The 21,635-nt window shown below is 46.9% G+C and overlaps 1 protein-coding gene across 1 annotated transcript in view; it reads right to left on the bottom strand.

The window, feature by feature from the left end:
- The window catches only part of PNPLA1 (patatin like phospholipase domain containing 1), a 37,160-nt gene extending 18,419 nt beyond the window's left edge, over positions 1 to 18,741 (bottom strand). Inside the window, exons 1-2 of the mRNA XM_038749397.1 lie at positions 18,248 to 18,741; positions 168 to 400 (exon numbers count right to left, since the gene is read on the bottom strand). Coding sequence (XP_038605325.1) covers positions 168 to 400; positions 18,248 to 18,713 — 699 coding nt within the window. The 5' untranslated portion in view covers positions 18,714 to 18,741. The remainder of the gene's footprint in view (positions 1 to 167; positions 401 to 18,247) is intronic.
- Positions 18,742 to 21,635: the final 2,894 nt, after the last annotated feature.

Below are 21,635 nucleotides of genomic sequence, written 5' to 3'. Positions count from 1 at the left end.
GTCCATGATCCTTATCCATCTTGTCCCCTCAGGCCCAATCAATCAATGGTGTTTATTGAGCACTTTTTGTGTGCAAAGCCCTGTACTAAGCACTTAGGAGAGTGCAATATAAATGACACACTATATCTGCAATCCAAGAGATTTGGTCAATTTGTTCCCTGCCTCACCTCCACCAGCTCTTCCTTGGATGTGAATTCAGAAATTACGACGTTCTCGCCATCTGTCACTCGGGTGACAGCCACGTGGAGCTTTCCAGAAGCTAGCTTGTAGGAGTCCTCAGGCAAGGTTGTGTAGAGAAACTGCCTCATCATCTTTACCATCTTGCAGGAGGGAGCAAATGGCCCCAGGAAATATTTCTTCACCTCAGCTACAGCGGTGTTTAAAACCTTGAGGTATTCATCTAGAATGAAGACAGAAAGGGACCATCATTATCCCTCAGTCTCCCCTGAGCACAGTTTATTTGTTTTATGGTATCTGTTAAGCGCTTACTCTGTGCTAGGCACTATACTAAGCGCTGGGTTAGATACAAGCTTATCAAGTTGGACACAGTCTATGTTCTATATGGAACTCACAGTCTTAGTCCCCATTTTACTGATGAGGTTAACTGAGGCCCACTCAGTCAATCACATCTATTAAGCACTTGGGAGAATACAATATCATAATGTAACAGACACAATTTCTGCCGACAACTAGAAGTGAAGCAATTTGCCCCAGGTCACATAGCAGACAAGTGGCACAGGCAGGATTAGAACCCAGGTCCTTCTGACTCTCCGGCCCATAATCTGTCCATTAAGCCACCCTACTTCTCAGTGTCTCCCCAGGGATTCTCCAGTGGTTGCGACACCACAGCTGTGGTATTTGTCAAGCGCTTACTATGTACAAGCACTGCGGTAGATTCAGGAGAATCAGGTTGAACCATAATCTGTGTCTCACATGGGGCTCATAGCGTAAGGGGGAGGGAGAACAGGTATTGAATTCCTATTTCACAAATGAAGTAATTGCAGTCGAGAGAAGTGAAGCAACTTGACCAGGGTCACAAAACTGGCAAGTGGCCGAGCTGGGGCTAGAACCTAAGTTCTCTGACTCTCGGAACCGTGCTCTTCCCACTAAGCCATGTTTCTTTCCTGATCCCATCATCTGCAGAGACTGTGAGGAGAAAATTATCTGCAGACCCTTGGCAATCCCCCCTTCTGGGGTGTTTGGAATAAAATAAGAGTGCCGAATAATCCCAGCTCCACCACTTGTCTGCTATGTGACCTTGGGCAAATCACTTCACTTCTCTGTGCCTCAGTTATCTCATTGGTAAAATTCACTCATTCATTCAATCGTATTTATTGAACACTTACTGTGTGCAGAGCACTGTACTAAGCACTTGGGAACTACAAGTTGGCAACATATAGAGACGGTCCCTACCCAACAGCGGGCTGACAGTCTAGAAGGGGGAGACAGAGAACAAAACAAAACATATTAACATAATCAAATAAATAGAATAAATATGTACAAATAAATAGAGTAATAAATACGTACAAACATATACATATATACAGGTGCTGTGGGGAGGGGAAGGAGGTAAGGTGGGGGGATGGAGAGGGGGAGGAAGGGGAGAGAAAGGAGGGGGCTCAGTCTGGGAAGGCCTCCTGGAGGAGGTGAGCTCTCAGTAGGGCTTTGAAGGGAAGAAGAGAGCTAGCTTGGCGAGGAAGAGAGCTGGCTTGTCAAAATGGGGATTACGACTGTGAGCCCTATGTGGAACAGGGACTGTGTCCAACTCGATTATCCTGTATAATAATGATGGTATTTGTTAAGCACTTACTATGTACAAAGCACTGTTCTAAGCACTGGGTGGATAGAAGGTGATCAGATTGTCCCACATGGGGCTCACAGTCTAAATCCCCATTTTACAGATGAGGTAACTGAGGCACAGAGAAGTTAAGTGACTTGCCCAAAGTCACACAGCTGACAAGCAGTGGAGCTGGGATTAGAACCCATAACCTCTGACTCCCAAGCCCGCGCTCTTTCCACTGAGCGACGCTGTATCTCTGTATCTACTCCAGAGCTTAGTACAGTGCCTGGCACATAGTAAGTGCTTGACAAATTCCATAAAAAGGGCAGGGGCCCTGAGTCCCCCAGCCCAAGGTCACTTGGGGAGCCTCTGCCTCTGCAGGACTTGAAGAGGCAGTAGGGGGTTCTGGGAGGCAAGAACCCTGGGGAGACCCACCCCCAGGACAGCTGGCAGCAATTTGCAAGACCCCTAAATTTCCTGACCTCATGAGCTCAGAGCAGCTTGCTGAATATGAAGCGCTTAGTACAGTGCTCTGCACACAGTAAGCACTCAATAAATACGATTGATGATGAAGCCCCTTCCCCACCCACTTCTCATCCCACCTCCCCCAGGGATACTGGGAGACACCCCTCCCGTCTCTCCCACCAGAGAGTGACATAGTGAGCCTGAGGTTAGCACAGGAATCGCAGGAACAATTGGAGCAAGTGTAATTTGTATTTTTCAATCAAATCCCCATCCGTTCAGAGATGAATTCGGTTCCCACGAGGAAACCCATGAGAGGATTACATAGGCGGCTTCATCTGCAGTCATTTACCAGACACAAGGGAAGGATTCATTATGGAGCAGTAGCCATCCGTTCTCCTGGCGCTACCAGCCAGGCTTAACCACAGTTTTCGGCCCCTGTTTCTATGGTTACGTCCTCTCTCTGATGGCTGGCCTAATCTGGGCAAGGCACTGCTCTGGCCCTTGCCTCAGTTTCTCCCCACCCCCTTCACAGGGACAAGGACAAATCAGGCAGAAACTCCTCACCCTGGGCTTCAAGGCTCTCCATCACCTCGCCCCCTCTTACCTCACCTCCCTTCTCTCCTTCTACAGCCCAGCCCGCACCCTCCGCTCGTCCGCCGCTAATCTCCTCACCGTACCTCGTTCTCGCCTGTCCCGCCATCGACCCCCGGCCCACGTCATCCCCCGGGCCTGGAATGCCCTCCCTCTGCCCATCCGCCAAGTTAGCTCTCTTCCTCCCTTCAAGGCCCTGCTGAGAGCTCACCTCCTCGAGGAGGCCTTCCCAGACTGATCCCCTTCCTTCCTCTCCCCCTGCTCCGCCTCTCCATCCCCCCCATCTTACCCCCTTCCCTTCCCCACAGCACCTGTATATATGTATATATGTTTGTACATATTTATTACTCTATTTATTTTACTTGTACATATCTATTTTATTTATTTTATTTTGTTAGTATGTTTGGTTTTGTTCTCTGCCTCCCCCTTTTAGACTGTGAGCCTACTGTTGGGTAGGGACTGTCTCTATATGTTGCCAATTTGTACTTCCCAAGCGCTTAGTACAGTGCTCTGCACATAGTAAGCGCTCAATAAATAGGATTGATGATGATGATGATGATCATCCTTGGGACCACCTTGCAAGTTGGACTGGGACTTTTTATGGTATTTGTCAAGCACTTACTACGTGCCAGGCACTGTTCTGAGTGCTGGTGTAGATACCAGCTAATTGGGTTGGACACAGTTCCTGTCCCATATAGGGCTCACAGTCTTAATCCCCATTTAACAGATGTGGAAACTGAAGCCCAGAGATGTGAAGTGACTTGCCCAAGGTCATACAGCAAGCAAGTGGCAGAGCTGGGATTAGAAACAAGGTCCTTCTGATTCCCAGGCCCATGCTCTATCTTCTAGACCACACTGTTTCTCTAAGGCCGCTTGGACCGCGGCAGGATGCTTGGTGTTCCTGGAAACGGGGGTGAACCGATCCATCTGCAGGGGACCCCAGTCCAGAACTGTGCCTGCCCCTGCCAAGCTTTGCTCAACAGGCCCTTGGGGGAGGGTGGCCAGCTGACCCACCAGTAAGGGCCTTAAACAACCTGCGTGGTTGGATACCAAGGCATGTGCTCACAGGAGCCCCGCCTGAACATCAAGAGGAAGTGGAGGTTGGCCATCAGATAGCCACCCCTTCACAGGGTGGAGTTGTTTGAGGAATTCTTAATTAGATGGGGCCAAAACCCCATCTTAGTCAGCGTAGCTGGGGACTTGGATGTAGGACAGGGGACGCCTAGTCCAGGGTGGTGCTGGCCCCTTCTCCCAGGTGACGAGGCCTGGCCCATTCAGAGGCTGGGGAGGGAGCACAGGGTGGGTGGATGGGGTTGGCATCAATCAATCAATCAATCGTATTTACTGAGCGCTTACTGTGTGCAGAGCACTGTACTAAGTGCTTGGGAAGTACAAGTTGGCAATATATAGAGACAGTCCCTACCCAACAGTGGGCTCAGTCTAAAAGGGGGAGACAGACAACAAAACCAAACATACTAACAAAATAAAATAAATAGAATAGATATGTACAAGTAAAATAAATAAATAGAGTAATAAATATGTACAAACATATATACATATATACAGGTGCTGTGGGGAAGGGAAGGAGGTAAGATGGGGGAATGGAGAGGGGGACAAGGGGGAGAGGAAGGAAGGGGCTCAGTCTGGGAAGGCCTCCTGGAGGAGGTGAGCTCTCAGTAGGGCCTTGAAGGGAGGAAGAGAGCTAGCTTGGCGGATGGGCAGAGGGAGGGCATTCCAGGCCAGGGGGATGACGTGGGCCGGGGGTCGATGGCGGGACAGGCGAGAACGAGGCCTAACGGTGAGGAGATTAGCGGCAGAGGAGCGGAGGGTGCAGGGTGGGCTGTAGAAGGAGAGAGGGGAGGTGAGGTAGGAGGGGGCGAGGTGATGGAAGCCGAGGGTGAGGAGTTTCTGCCTGATGCGCAGATTGATTGGTAGCCACTGGAGATTTTTGGAGCACAGGGTGGGTGGATGGGGTTGGCATCGACCCTCTCTTGCCTGGCAGATGCACAGAGATGCCCTGGCTTTCTCTCAGCTGGGTGAGTTGCAAGGCCGGGTTAAAGAGATTGCTTCACCTAATACGATTGATTGATCGATTGATGTTCCTGGGGCCAGGGAGACTATGAGGAAAATCCCACCTACAGGGACACTGAGCAGTTCAAGACGTGGGCCAATGTCTAAAAACTGAGAAAAAAACCTGAAAGTTTAAGGTCAGACCTATTAGAGGGCCGCAATTCTGTTGCAGCTTGTTGAGGAATAAAATCTCCTCCGCTGATGGGGACCTACTCCATGAAAGAGATAAGGACAATTGTCCACGTCTCCATCTCAAATCTGGTTGCTAGGCAACACACTGCCATCATAGCAGGTGTATATGGTGCCTTTTCTGATTCCTTAATTTCCCATATGCACATCTACTGGCACCACCAGCTACTAGGGAGACAGGAAAAATCCCTGGGCCAATTAGCTCCAGGGAATGTGGCAGTATCCCTCAAAACCCTCTCGGGACTGTAAGCTCATTGTGGGAGTGGGTGGGGAATGTGTCTACCACCTCTGTTGTATTGTACTCTCTCATGCACTTAGTACAGTGTTCTGCACCACAGTAAATGCTCAATAAATACCACTGGTTGATTGATTGATTGATGATTGACCTCCGTGGAGCTGGTCCTATGGAGAAATTCTGGGGTGGTGGTTGTCAGGGAAAAGAAAGCCTGAGAAGAAATTAGGGGACTGCTTCCCCCAAAATCTACTTGGGTCCTAATTTGGGGCCCCTTTTCCTAATGTATCCACCATCTCACCTGGGAACACGGTAAGACAACAGCCTTTCAGACCAATCTGAACCATATCCCCTCCGGCTTGAGAGTAGATTTTCAGGTGGGATTGGGGCCTGCAGGGCTGGGAAATGAATAATCAGAGTTTAGGCCCAAAGTGGAGCAGCAGGGAAGGGGTGTGAGTGGCTAGAAAGTGTGGAAGAGGTTGTAATAGGGTGGGAGAAACTCTTTACCTTTGTGTCTCATCTCTTCTTCCTTCTCTCCTGATTTTGCTTTCATCTTATTAGCCACTAGTTTGTAAGTGCCCTATTAGATTCAGGGCAGGGATTGTGTCTACCAGCTCTGTTGTACTGTACTCTCCCAAGTATCTCATCCAATGTGCTGTGATATAGTAAGCGCCAGCGCTTCGCACAGTAAGTGCTTAGTACAGTGCTCTGCACACAGCAAGTGCTCAATAAATACGATTGAATGAATGAATGGTTGGTGCAAGTGCTTGACAAGTGCTATAATTATTAATAAATTCCATTGATTGATTGATTTATCTTTTGGTCTTATATCCATTATTCACTATCCACAGCATAGTGGATAGAGCTTGGGCCTAGGAGTCAGAAGGTCATGGGTTCTAATTCCGGCTCTGCCACTTGTCTGCTGTGTGACCTTGGGCAAATCATTTTACTTCTTTGTGCCTCAGTTCTCTCATCTGCAAAATGGGGATTGAGATTTTGTGCTCCATGTGGGACAGGGACTGTGTCCAACCTGATTTGCTTGTATCCACCCCAGCACTTAGCAGTGCCTGGAACATAGTATGTACTAAACAAATACCATTATTATTCTATTGCCCAGTGGTCACTTCAGCCCTTTCATACCACCTAAGTACTTAAGTACTCAAAACTCTCCATAGTACTTAGATACCCCTCTCCTTTACTTCCTCCAGTCTGTAATTTATTTTAATGTTCCTCTCCTCTGCTGGATGGTTTGCTCCCTGAGGGGGTGGAACTGTGGCTTGTTGTAATTTTCCCGTCATCCCCAACTCCCATCACCAGCTTCTACGTTCCACCGTTAAAATCAGTCCCAGCCCTGAGCCCAACCCCATATTCGGAAAGGCACACAGGGTTTGAGCCCACTGTTGGGTAGGGACCATCTCTATATGTTGCCAACTTGTACTTCCCAAGCGCTTAGTACTGTGCTCTGCACACAGTAAGCGCTGAATAAATACGATTGAATGAATGAATGAATGAAACAAAAGAGAAGCAGATATTGCCTGATGGTTAGAGCACGGCCCTGGGAGTCAGAAGGACCTGAGTTCTAATTCAGGCTCGGCCACTTATCTGCTATGTGACTTTGGGCAAATAACTTCTTTGTGCCTCACTTACCACTTCTGTAAAATGGGACTGATACTGTGAGTCCCATGTAGGACATAGACTGTGTCCAACCTGATTACCATCTATCTACCCCAGCGCTTAGCACAGTTCCTGGCACAGAGTAAGCCCTTAACAAATACCATAAAAACAAACAAACCTGCTCCTTACATACTCCGTGCTTGCCGGGCTGGGTGGGATTTAAGAAGGAGCAAAGTGCAGCTTCTATACTCCTTAGAAGGCCCCTTCAGGTCCCTTTTCCCACTGAGTATTTATGAGGATGTTCATGTTCTATAATATTAATATGATTCCATCCTTCCTACTATTTCTGTTGCTAAACCCCTCCCCATCTCATTTTTATCGCCCATTCGACCGATTTCAGATTTTGAACTTCTGGAGGAACCGGGACCATATCTAAACTATCACCTGTGTGTTTTTTCCCAGTGTTTAGTACAGTGCTCTGCACACAGTAAGTGCTGAGTAAATACTACTACTACTACTACAACTATCGGCACTATCAAGTAAGCTGACCCCTTTTCTCTCCTTCTCCTAGACTGCTTGGTCCTGCAGTTGGGCCAGGAAAGAGGTAGCAGGGGGAGATTGTTCGAATTGCACTAATCAAAGCACGAGCTTGGTCTGTGAGTAGCTCTGCCAGACTCTATTCTTCAGGTCCATAGTGCCTTATGCAGGAATCCAGGCCTGTAACTGCAATTTGTGCCTGTTTTGGTTGTGTGACTTGAAGAGGGGAAACAATAATATGGAATTAATCCCCATCGCAAAAACTATTTTCCTAAATTCTTAAACTATAAGCCCATTTAAAAGGCTTGCAGTCCATATTATCAATATTCATTCATTCATTCAATCGTATCAATAGTGTTTATTGAGTGTTAACTGTGTGCTGAGCACTGTACTAAGCGCTTGGGAGAGTACAATATCAGAGTCGGATGTGCCCACATCACATCTGTAAGTATGTCTAGACTTGCAGACTAGAGATGAGCTATAAAAGGTGGATTGAGAGCTTTGGAGTCAGTATCCATTCATTTATTCATTCAATTGTATTTATTGAGCGCTTACTGTGTGCAGAGCACTGTACTAAGCACTTGGGAAGTACAAGTTGGCAACATATAGAGGTGGCTCCTACCCAACAACGGGCTCACAGTCTAGAAGGGGGAGACAGACAACAAAACAAAACATGTGGACAGGCGTCAAGTCGACAGAACAAGTAGAATTAAAGCTAGATGCACATCATTAACAAAATAAATAGAATAGTAAATATGGGCAAGTAAAATAAATAGAGTAATAAATCTGTACAAACATATATACAGGTGCTGTGGGGAGGGGAAGAAGGTAGGGCAGGAGGGGTTATGTGAGGCGATTATAGATGGGACATTGTGGTACCTATAATATCAAATATAAATGGAAGCTTTGAGTCATAAACATTGGATAATAAGGGGAAAGTGAGGCTTGTTAATGCAAGAGCTCCCCAAATAATATAAATGATGTGATTTACACTTTAAAGTAGCTGAGAAACAGAAAACATCCCTGAACATACCAGGGTGCTAAGGAGTTTAATGCTTAATCACTCAGCTGGGCCAATTCAACTGAGGTAACTACTTGTCTGAAATTGTGCTCAGGGCTCTAGAACTGCCAAATGAGCACAGGAAACTGATAAATAAACTTAGGATGAATTAAGTTTCAGTCGTAATTGAAATTACACCAAATCAAGTTAATTATGAACACCTGAAGGGAAGCAGCATGGCCTAGTGGAAACAGCACAGGCCTGGGTGTCGGAGGACCTGGGTTCTAATGCCGGCTCTCCCAATTGTTTGCTGTGTGACCTTAATTAGGTAAGTCACAAAACTTGTCTGTTTCTCTGTTCTCCCTTCTACATAGACTGTGAGCTCTTTGTGGGACAGGGACTGTGTCCAACTTAATTACCTTGTACCTACCCCAGTGCTCAGAACAGTGTTTGACACATAGTAAATGCTTAACAAATACATTAAAAAAATGAAACAAAAAAACCCCCAGGTAACAAGTCTATTCGGGGAAAACTGAGGGAAAGCTGAGATGATGCCAGAGAAATCTTTCTGGTCTACTTCATCAGTTGAGGGACTTGGGGGTCACATGGCTTGCAAATCAGCTGAGTAAACAGCTGAGGAACTGGAGGCAGTGTAGCCTAGTGGAAAAAGCACGGGCTTGGGAGCCAAGGAACCTGGGTTCTAATCCCAGCTCCGCCACTTGTCTGCTGTGTGACCTTGGACGAACAACTTCAACTTCTCCGTCCCTCAGTTACCTCATCTGTAAAATCGGGATTAAGACTGTGAGCCCTCTGTGGGACAGGGATGGTGTCCAAATCTGATTGCCTTTTATCTATTCTAACACTTAGTACGGTTCCTGGTACATAGAAGTCTTCTTGGAGGAGATGGGCCTTCAGTAAGGCTTTGAAGTGGGGGAAAGCAATTATCTTCTGATATGAGGAGGAAGGGCGTTCCAGGCCAGAGGTAGGATGTGGGCGAGACTGGGGGAGAGGTTGGGGAACTGTCTGAGATGGGTACCTGGGATAATAATAATAATAATGGCATTTATTAAGCGCTTACTATGTGCAAAGCACTGTTCTAAGCGCTGGGATAGCAATATAGATCACACTATTCAGTGCTCCAAAAATAACCTTGATCTCAACTCTCCCATTTTCACTAATCCACTCATCTCATACTGGCTCTGCCAACTGTCTGCTGTGTGTCCTTGGGAAAGTCACTTAACTCCTCTGTACTTCCATTTCCACATCTCTGGAAAATGGGGTTTCAATATCTGTTCTCCCTCCTACTTAGATTGTAAGCACCTTGTGGGGCCTGATATCTTGTATCTGTCCCAGCACCTGGTACGGTGCTGGGCACGGAGTAAGCACTAAACAAATATTATTATTAGTAGTAGTAGTAGTAGAAGTAGTATTACCTCCAAATCTGATCCATTACACACACATTTCCTTGTGAGACACAGAGGTTTGGCCTACTCTGCCCAGATTTTCAACTCTTCACTCACTCAATCAATCAATCATATTTATTAGGAGAAGCAGTCCAGCAGAGCTGATGTGGAGAAAAGCTGTGTATTTTAAAAATACCAGTCAAAAAGGAAGCAGCATGATCTTGAGAAAGAGCACGGGCCTGGGATTCAGAGAACCTGGATTCTAATCCCGTCTCCACTGCTTGTCTGCCCTGTGACCTTGAGCAAATCACTTCACTTCTCTGTGCCTCAGTTACTTCATCCTTAAAATGGGGATTAAGATTGGGGGCCCCAGCATGGCATAATTGATAGAGCACAGGCCTAGGAGTCAGAGAACCTGGGTTCTAATCCCGGCTCCACCCCATGTCTGTTGTGCGACCTTGGGCAAGTCACTTCACTTTTCTGTGCCTCAGTTCCCTCATCTGTAAAATGGGAATTGAGACTGTGAGCCCCACGTGGGACAGGGACTGAGTCCAACCTGATTTGCTTGTATTCATCCCAGCACTTAGTACAGTACTTGACACATACTAAGTACTTCACAAATACCATCGTTTTTATGATGTGGGACAGGGACTGTGTCTAACCTGTTGAACTTGTAACTACCCCAGCACTTAACATAGTGCCTGGCATATAGAAAGCATTTAAAAAATTCCAATAAAAATAAAAAATAAATAAAGGTACGCCGGGCTTGTTGTTGGCAGGGAATGTCACTGTTTATTGTTGTATTATACTTTCCCAAGTGTTTAGTACAGTGCTCCGCACACAGTAAGTGATTTCCACTGAGCAGCGTGGCTCAGTGGAAAGAGCACGGGCTTTGGAATCAGAGGTCATGGGTTCAAATACTGGCTCTATCAATTGTCAGTGAGGTCAGGGGTTCAAATCCCGGCTCTGCCAATTGTCAGCTGTGTGACTTTGAGCAAGTCACTTAACTTCTCTGTGCCTCTATTCCCTCATCTGTAAAATGGGGATTAAGACTGTGAGCCCCACGTGGGACAACCTGATCACCTTGTAACCTCCCCAGAGCTTAGAACAGTGCTTTGCACATAGTAAGCGCTTAACAGATGCCATCATTATGATTGTTATTATAAATGCCATTATTATTATTATTATTAGTAATAAACATGATCGAATGAATGAAGGAATGAATATCTGTCTCAGAAAAGAGATAGACCAGCTGAAAACTAGACTGGCTGATATATAGCCAGATGAATGGTCATCCGAAAGAGGGGCTTGACAAGGGATTGCTGCTCCTAGCCTCTGAGCTCCCAACCTTCAGCTCAGCTTCCCCAATTTATGCCAGGAAAAAAGACATAGCGGGTGAGATACTGAGCTGGTGTGTATGCTCACAGGGCCATGGTAGGCCTTCAGAGAGACTCCCGTGCAGTTCTCCTACACTTAACCAGAGGCTCCAGGCAAGATGTGGCTCTAAGGCACTGATGCTGTCAAAACAACAGGCCATTTTATCAGCAGCTTGAGCTTCTGCCACGGAAGCCCAATTGGCTCTCGGGAACCCTTAGGCCTGAATTGCTCAGACTCTTGGATAATTGAGGAAATGGTCAGTGAGATGCCTACTGAGAGACGGTTGTTTCTGGCTCTTGAGACCTGTTTCAGATTGACCAGAGCAATCTCTCTGGTTCATGGAACTCTTTCTGGACTGTCTCTCCAGATATTATCTGGACACACTGTAGTCACTCAAGTTAGTTCAACAGATCACTGTCTAAATAAAGGTTGGAAACACAAGTTTCCAGCAGTGGAAATTGAGCCAGTTTGCTAAGGGAGAACCTAAATGAAAGAGCGTGAGTCTGTAGAGATAAAATCAAGTATTGCTCTCCCATGGAGTATCCCCTGAACAAATAATCTCTTCTTTGTGCCCTCAATCTAATTGGGGTGCATAAAGGGCCTCCATCTCATCCTCCACTTTCTGGTAGCCTCTGCCAGCTAAATAGAAACTGACTTTCTAAACACCTAGGACATCAAGTACCCAAGAGTTTTATCTGAGTTAGGTTCTATGACGTAGTGTTGAAATCTGAGTTTGGGGAAGCTTTGGTATATCTCTGATTGTATATCAACCAATCAATCAATTGTATTAATTGCGCTTTTACTGTGTGCAGGCCACTGAACTAAGCACTTGGGAGAGTACAGGGTTGCAGAGTTTGTAGACATGCTCCCTGCCCGCAAGGAATTTACAAACTTGCATAATTAATGGAAAAGAGACAGTCCTACACTCTGAGTCTTCATGATTGATGTGGCTGCAGTGGTTGAACAAAAAGGCACTAGGAAGAAACTTCTACCTCACTCCCAAGTTTTCATTCATCAGCAGTCCTGAGGCACCTATTACAGTTCTATATTATAATTGTGGTGTTTATTAAATACTATGTGCCAAGCATCAGCTAAGTGCTAGGGTAGATACATGGTAATCGGGTCAGACACAATCACTATCTGGCTTGGGGTTCATGGTCTAGGAGGGTGGAAGAGCATGTATATAAGCATCATTTTTATGGATGAGGAAACTGAGGCACAGAGAAGTTAAGCAGCTTGCTCAACGACACACAGCAGACAAGTAGCAGAGTTGGGATTAGAACCTAGGTCTTCTGACTACTAGGCCTGTCTCTAACCACTGGGCAGTGGTGCTTTGAATGCCCTGAAGACCAGTCACAGAGGAAAGGCACCTTTTAATGATCTCAAATTCCTTGCAAATTTTTATGTAGATATCCCTCTAGACTGTAAGATGCTCCTCTAGACTAAGCTCATTATGGGCAGGGAATGTGTCTGCTAATTCTGTTGCATCATACTCTCCCAAGGGCTTAGTGCAGTGCTCTGCACACAGTAAGCACTCAATAAATACCTTTGATTTCACTCTATCATATCAAATGCATGGTGGCCTCGTGGAAAGGGCATAGCACAAGGAATCAGGAGACCTTGGTACTAATCCTTGGTCTACTACTTCCCTGCTATGTGATCTTGGGCAAGTCACTTAACTTCTGTGACTCAGTTTCCATGGAGAGCTCATTTGCTCCCAAGGCTTCAACTACCATGTCTACGCAGGTGATTCTCAAATCTACAACTCCAGCCCTGATTTTTCTTGCCTTCAGGACATCTCTACTTTGATCGTCCTGCCGACACCTCAAATTTAACATGTCCAAAACAGAAACTCTTTATCCTCCTACCCTAACCTTGTCCTCCCCCTGACTTTCTCATCACTGTAGGCAGAACCACCATTCTCCATGTCTCACAAACTGGAAACCCTGGCATAATCCTCTACTCATCTTTCTAATTCAACACACATAGTCTGTCACTTCTATCTTCACAACATCATTAAAGTCCACCTTTTTCTTTCCATCCAAGCTGCTGCTATAACGATCCAATCACTATTCTGCCTTGACTATGCTTCAGCCTTGTTGCTGACCTCTCTGCCTCGTCCACAGAGCAAGCACTTAATAAAATACAATTCATTTTTAGTTCTCCCTTTCAAATTGTGAGCTCTCTGGGGGATGTGGTCTGTGTCCAATATGATTATCCTCTACCTATTCCAGTGCTTAGCAGAGTGCTTAGCATATCGAGAAGCAGTGTGGCTTAGCAGAAAGAGCCCGGGCTTGGGAGTCAGAGGTCGTGGGTTCTAATCCCAGCTCTGCCACTTGTCAGCTGTGTGACCTTGGGCAAATCACTTGACTTCTCTATGCCTCAGTTCCCTCATCTGTAAAATGGGGATGAAGACTGTGAGCCCCATGTGGGACAACCTGATTACCTTGTGTCTACCCCAGTGCTAGAACAGTGCTTGGCACGTAGTAAGCACTTAACAAATACCAACCTTTTTATTATTATTTATATCTGACTTTGTGTCTCTAATGGGATATCATTCAGAAGATGGTAGCCCTTCTGCTCCTCCAAGAACAGACAGAATGAGAGGGAGGAAGAGGGCTGGCTTGTCACCAAGAGGATTAGGTGAGGTGTAAAAATATTTTCTGATGACTAGGATTACACCCCCATTGGAATGGATGGAGAAGCAGCGTGGCTCAGTGGAAAGAGCTCATGTGTTCTAATCCCAGCTCCACCACTTGTCAGCTATGTGACTTTGGGCAAGTCACTTAACTTCTCTGTAAAATGGGGATTAAGACTGTGAGCCCCACATGGGGCAAACTGATCACCTTGTATCCCCCCAGCGCTTAGAACCGTGCTTTGCACATAGCAAGCGCTTAACAAATGCCATTATTATTGTTATTAATCTTCTTTCCTGAAGATCTTTATTCTAGAAAGATTCTCATTCACCTTGAGAAGACAGGGGGATGGACTTGTTGACCTTTCCTGGTCTAGTGTTAGCTCGTTGTGGGCAGAGAACATGTCTGCCAACTCTTTTGTACCGTAATAATAATAATTATTTTGGTATTTGTTAAGTGCTTACTATGCGCAAACCACTGTTCTAAGCGCTGGGGAGGATATAAGGTGATCAGGTTATCCCATGTGGGGCTCACAGTCTTAATCCCCATTTTACAGATGAGGGAACCAAGGCACAGAGAAGTTAAGTGACTTGCCCAAAGTCACACAGCAGACAAGTGGTAGAGCCTGGATTAGAACCCTAGTTTTTCTGCCCCCCAGGCCAGTGCTCTATCCACTAGGCCATGCTCCTTCCCTCCCCTGTGCCTCTTAATCACACTCACCCTCTCCCAAGTGCTTGGTACAGTGCTCTACACATACTAAGCACTCAACAAACATCGTTGATGATGTTGATGATGATAATAGTGACCTTTCCTGGTGTTTTAGGGCCATAGGATACTCTAATTGAAATAAAAGCAGGAATTCAGCCCTGAGAGACTCTAAATCATACAAGGAAATGCGAGATCCTAAGGGTGAATGAAGTCCCATGTAATGAGGTGGATGAAGAGGGAAGTCAGTGTGGTTTCTTGAGGCTTCTTGGATTCATGACCCCTGACTCTATTTTTGTTTCCCAGCTACCTAGTACAATACTCAGCAAAGTGCTGAAGTGGCCAAGGTTAGAAATTAATTGGGGAAGGCCTTCTGGAGGAGATATTATTTGAGAAGGACTTTGAAGATGGAGAGAGCAGTGATCTGTCAAATGTGAAGGAGGAGGGAGTACTAGTGAGGAGGGTGAGTGTAAGAGGCAAATGGTGGGAGAGAAGAGAGATGGGAAGGAGCATGGCCTAGTGGATAAATCACTGGCCTGGGGGGGTCAGAAAAACTTGGGTTCTAATCCAGGCTCTGCCACCTGTCTGCTGTGTGACCTTGGGCAAGTCCCTTCACTTCTCTGTGCCTCAGTTACTTCATCTGTGAGATGGGGCTTAGGACTATGAGCCCCATGTGGGATAGGGATTGTGTTCAACCTGATTAGCTTGTATCTTCATTCATTTAATCATATTTATTGAGTGCATACTGTGGGCAGGGCGTTGAACTAAGCACTAGGGATAGTACATTACAACAATAAATGGACACATTCCCTGCCCACAGTGAGTTTACGGTCTGGAGGGGATATTTGGAAAGCCCTTACTATGTGCCAGGTACTGTTTTAAGCACTGAGTGTACACAAGCAATTGGGGTTGAATACGTGGGGCTCAATTCCCATTTTACAGATGAGGTGACTGAAGCCCAGAGAAGTGAAACTACTTGCCCAAGGTCACACAACAGACAAGTGGAGGAGCTGGGTTTAGAACCCATGACCTTCTCATTCCCAGGTCCGTGCTCTATCCACTATGCCACGCTTAGAACAGTGCTGGACACATAGTAAGCCCTAAACAAATACCATCATTATTAAAGAGGCACAGTAAAATGAGTGAGTTTGGGAGGAATGAAGTATGCCATCTGGGGAGTAGTGGAAGAAGAGAGCTGATTGAATGTCTTAAAGCTAATGATCAGAAGTTTTTGTTCGATGCAGAAAGGAATGGGCAACTGTGGCAGAAAAACAATCATAGAAAAATGATCTGGGTCACCAAGCAAATGATGGACTGGAGAGGGGAGAGCCTGAATGCAGGGAGGTGAGGGAGGAGTCTGATGCAGCAGACAAGTCCGGATATCAATCAATCAATCAATCAATCATATTTATTGAGTGCTTACTGTGTGCAGAGCACTGTACTAAGCGCTTGGGAAGTCCAAGTTGGCAACATATAGAGACAGTCCCTACCCAACAGTGGGCTCACGGTCTAAAAGGGGGAGACAGAGAACAAAACCAAATATACTAACAAAATAAAATAAATAGAATAGATATGTACAAGTAAAATAAATAAATAAATTGAGTAATAAATATGTACAAACACATATACATATATACAGGTGCTGTGGGGAAGGGAAGGAGGTAAGATGAGGGGAATGGAGAGGGGGGCGAGGGGGAGAGGAAGGAAGGGGTTCAGTCTGGGAAGGCCTCCTGGAGGAGGTGAGCTCTCAGTAGGGCCTTGAAGGGAGGAAGAGAGCCAGCTTGGTGGATGGGCAGAGGGAGGGCATTCCAGGCCTGGGGGATGACGTGGGGCGGGGGTCGATGGCGGGACAGGCTAGAACGAGGTACGGTGAGGAGATTAGCGGCAGAGGAGCGGAGGGTACGGGGTGGGCTGTAGAAGGAGAGAAGGGAGGTGAGGTAGGAGGATATAATAAGTGCCTGCGCAAGTATTGCAGCCGATTGGATAGAGAGGAAGGGGGAGGAAATATTCTAGCGGGGGTAGGGTGTGAAAGGAAGCTGAATGTGTGCAAGCCAAAGAAGATGGAGCTTTTGGCTACTTACTAGAAACCCACTGAAGTTCCAAATGATCAAATATGCAGAGAAAGTCTAAAGATGTGTCCGACCCACCCACTTATCAAAGGACCTTTCCACTGAAGCCATGTGAACTGAAACTGCGTCTTGAACATGTTGCTAGCATAATGACCTTGCAGTCCTGACTGCTCCGGAAAGAAAGGGTAAGGCCTGAGCCGCAAGAATGAGTGGACTTTGTTTCGATGAGAAAGCAGCATTAGTACTGATTGTTTATATTTTTCTGTTACCTTTCTTCTACATTATTAATTAATAATGTAATAATGCAATTTAATTAATTAATTAATTAAATTATTTCCCGTCCCCTTCCCCTTCTTTCCTCCTCCATGCTCTCTCGACATCCCAGTAAGGTAGTGGAAATGAGACTATTCTCCATGTTGTGCAGGTGGACAAACTGGGAGCTTCACCTCAGATGAGTAGGGAAGGACAGGATTAGGATTCAATCAATCCACTAGGAGTATTTACTGGGCACTTATACTGCGCAGAACACAGAACTAAGTGCTCGGGAGAGTACAGTAAAGTAATGGGCATGATCTCTACCCTCAAGGAACTTACAATCTAGCTGAGACAGCTGAATTGTACTCTCCCAATTGCTAAATACAGTGCTCTGCACACAGTAAATGCTCAATAAGTATGATTGGATGATGATGATGATGGCATTTGTTAAGCGCTTACTATGTGCAGAGCACTGTTCTAAGCGCTGGGGGGGATACAAGGTGATCAAGTTGTCCCATGTGGGGCTCACAGTCTTAATCCCCATTTTATAATAATAATAATAATGATGGCATTTATTAAGCCCTTACTATGTGCAAAGCACTGTTCTAAGTGCTGGGGAGGTTACAAGGTGATCAGGTTGTCCCACAGGGGGCTCACAGTCTTCATCCCCATTTTACAGATGAGGGAACTGAGGCTCAGAGAAGTTAAGTGACTTGCCCAAGGTCACACAGCAGACATGTGGTGGAGTCGGGATTTGAACCCGTGACCTCTGACTCCAAAGCCCGGGCTCTTTCCACTGAGCCACGCTGCTTCTCTAGATGAATGAATACTATAATAAATTACAAGTAGAAGGGAAGCCACAATGTTTTACTTACCTATGTAGGTTCTATCCCCTTGTGGGGAGGTTAGGGAGAGTGAGTACCTGTGCGCTTAGATTATGAAGAAGGGCTGAAATGGCGGTTGGAGGGAGAAATAAAGTGGGAAGATGAAAGATTAAGGAGGGAAGGCCCTCTGGAAGAGATGTGATTTCAGCAGGGTTTCCCCAGTGTCCACAAGCCTGAATGACCTGGGATTGGTCTGGATACCCTGTCTCCTCCCAGACAACTCTTAGCAGGGTGAATTCCAAACCATGTTCTGTATTTACTAGGCTGGGCTACCGGTCCAGGCTGTCTTTCAGCCTCTAATCCCCCTTCAGGCGTGCACCAAATCCTCTATCGGGGAAGCGAAGGCAAGGCCTGAACTTTGGGAGGAAATGAGAGAAGCCGAGGCCCTGGCCTGCTGCCGGACGTTCCCTGGCCCACAGCCGAGAGGAGGCATCGCTTACCCATGCTGATCCCGCACACGGTCAGGGCTGCCACCACGGAGCCGGCTGACGCCCCGCACACTCTGGAGGCCGAATTCAGCATCTGGGGGGCCAGGTCACGGAGGGCGTCCACGACCCCAGCCTGGTAGAAGGAGATGAAGCCACTGCCAGAGAAGCTGATGGAATGAGGGGTGTTGGGGTCCCCCAGGAAGATGGGCTCCATCGTCGGACCGATCTCCGCTTCTTCCTGCTGGGTGGGGAGGGATTCCCGGTTCTGTTGGGTCAGGCTTTCTGGCTCCAGGTTGTCGCCTTCTCCTGTCGGGACGTGTTCTGACTGCTGATGCTCCTCTGGGGGGTGGGGGTCCCAGTGAACTGTCTCCCCTCCTCCGGGGGGGCCTTGCAGGTGGCCGGCTGGCTCAGCTTTGGGTTGGGTCACATCCGTCTGGAATGTAGGAGCTGGGCTTGGCTGAACGAAGATCTCTGTCATTGTCGGGGAGCCCCAGTTCCCCGGCTCAGAGACTGAGTGAGCGAGCTCCAGGGCAGCTGGCTTTACGCTCCCGGAGGTTGGCTTTGATTCATGCCTGGCCTTGTGCCAGCAAGTTCTCTCCCAGGTTCAGTCCCGCGGCTCCGAGCTTCCAGCTGTGCCCAGTGTGGGTCCCATAGCTCTAAGAGTGGAGCTTCTTCCCATCGCCCGCGAGCCAGCCAGGGATTCCTGATGGACTAAACCATGCTGGCTGGACTTGAGACTCATTAAGACATTGCAAAAAGAACTGCAGATTAGTAACTGTGGGTGGATCCCATTCAAGCCTGCTGTGGTGATGAATGAATTAATGTTTTGGCACCCCCAGTTGGAGGTGGCCCAGCCCCACAGGGCAGGGGTTGGGGGGGGGGGGGGGCGGGAGTGTTTGGGGTGGAGCCTCTTGTTCAAGAATCTGAGAGCATTCTCTAGGGCATTGAAACCCCACTCCTCTCCCTATAAAGCAGGCACCCTTGCCCTGTCTTATTCTTTGTCATGCAGAATGGTTCAGGGGATTTCATTCATTCGATTGTATTTATTGAGCGATTACTGTGTGCAGAGCACTGAACCAAGCACTTGTAAAGTACAATTTGGCAACAGGTAGAGACAATCCCTATCCAACAAAGGGCTCACAGTCTAGAAGGGGGAGACAGACAGCAAAACAGAACAAGTAGACAGGTGTCAATACCACCAAAATAAATAGAATTATAGATATATACACATCATTAATAAAATAGAGTAATAAATATGTACAAATATACACAAGTGATGGGCGGGGAAGGGGGTAGGGCAGAGGGAGGGAGTGGGGGTAATGGGGAGGGGAGGGGAGCAGAGGATAAGGGAGAGCTCAGTCTGGGAAGGCCTCCTGGAGGAGGTGAGCTCTCAGTAGGGCTTTGAAGGGGGGAAGTGTGAAAGTTTGGCGGATGTGAGAGGGAGGGCATTCCAGGCCAGAGGTAGGACATGGACCAGGGGATGACGGTGGGACAGGTGAGAACGAGGCCCAGTGAGGAGGTTAGCAGCAGAGGAGCAGAATGTGCAGGCTTGGCTGTAGAAGGAGAGAAGGCAGGTGAGTTAGGAGAGCTTTGAAGTCAATAGTGAGGAGTTTTTGCTTGATTCGAAGGTTGTTAGGCAACCACTGGAGATTTCTGAGGAGGGACGTGACATGCCCAGAGCGTTTCTATAGAGAGAGAATCCGGGCAGCAGAGTGAAGTATAGACTGAAGAGGGGAGAGACTGGAGAATGGGAGATCAGAAAGGAGGCTGATTCAGTAATCCAGTCGGGATAGGCTGAGAGATTGAACCAGCAAGGTAGCGGTTTGGATGGAGAGGAAAGGGCGGATCTTGGTGATGTTGTTAAGGTGAGACTGGCAGGTTTTGGTGACGGACTGGATGTGTGGGGTGAATGAGAGAGCAGAGTCATGGGTGACGCCAAGGTTGCGGGCTTGTGAGATAGGAAGGATGGTAGTGCCATCCACAGTGACGGGAAAGTCAGGGAGAGGAAAGGGTTTGGGAGGGAAGATAAGGAGCTCAGTCTTGGACATGTTGAGTTTTAGGTGGCGGGCGGACGTCCAGGTGGAGATATCCTGAAGGCAGGAGGAGATACAAGCCATCATCATTGTGAGTTATCCCTCATACAGGCTGTATTCTTGGTTTTAGCCATTTAACCATTGATTTAGCACTTAGTACAGTGCTTTGTACACAGTAAGCACTCAGTAGATATGATTGAATGAAAGAAATATGATTGAATTTAGCGCTGAAGAAGAGCAAGAGAGCATACTGTGTGCTTACTGGGAGCTGAGCACTGTCCTAAGGGCTTGGGAGAGTATGATATAACAGAGCTGATGGACAGGATCCCTGCACACAAGGAGCTCACAGTCTAGAGGGAACAGGGAGGTGGAGGGATTTGTCTGAAGTTACACAACAGAGTCCAAATTAGTATTTACAGCCCTGAAATCAGGGGTCTACAATTTCGCCCCCTTGGGCCACATTTGTTTTTCATTTAACTCCTTGAACTCTGGGTTGGAGGTCAATGGGTCTGTCAATCACTTGGGAATCCTGGTACTGATGAAGCTGAGAGGGCAGGGGAGGGAAGGGAGAAGCAGGGCTAGAGCCAGGAGGAAGGAGTTGGGATGGGAGAGGGAGAGGTGTTCCATTTATTTTATTTTGTTAGTATGTTTGGTTTTGTTCTCTGTCTCCCCCTTTTAGACTGTGAGCCCACTGTTGGGTAGGGACTGTCTCTATATGTTGCCAATTTGTACTTCCCAAGCGCTTAGTACACTGCTCTGCACATAGTAAGCGCTCAATAAATACGATTGATGATGATGATGATCCTGGGCCTCTTAAAGGAATACTTGTCTCCCAGACAAAAAGAGAATTTAGATTTGGTGGGACATTTTTCTGATTTTCTTTCGTACATTTACATGAGGATTTTTATCGACTGTATTCTGCTAAAAATAGAGTTTAAATAATTAAAAAAAAATGTTTGAAATGATGACCTTAATCCCAAATAAATTGCAGTCGGCAGTTTAATCATTCATGCTTCTTGAGATGGCTGGGCACGGACCCTGATAATCCTGTGCTTAACAATGATAGTAATAACTACGGTATTTGGCAAGCACTTCACTAAGCACTGGGGCAGATATAGGTCGGTTACAGTCACAGTCCCACAAGGGACTCTCAATCTAATTGTGAGGGAGAATGGGTGCTGAATCCCCATTTTACAGAAAAGTTAAATAACCTGCTTAAGGTCTCACAGCAGGCAAGTTTATTCTGTTTTTCTTGAAGGCTTTCAGGGATTTTAAGAAAAGTAATCCTGTCTAAACCTCTACCAAGGGCCTAGCAAAAGTGTGGCGGCCATGGGCTGCCTGCCCAAGAGGAGTGGACCAGGATGAGG

The sequence above is a fragment of the Tachyglossus aculeatus genome, chromosome 7 (genome assembly GCF_015852505.1).
Source record: "Tachyglossus aculeatus isolate mTacAcu1 chromosome 7, mTacAcu1.pri, whole genome shotgun sequence".
Taxonomy (NCBI): domain Eukaryota; kingdom Metazoa; phylum Chordata; class Mammalia; order Monotremata; family Tachyglossidae; genus Tachyglossus; species Tachyglossus aculeatus.
Note: the sequence above shows the minus strand (reverse complement) of the source record. Positions and strands in the feature narration are given on the sequence as shown.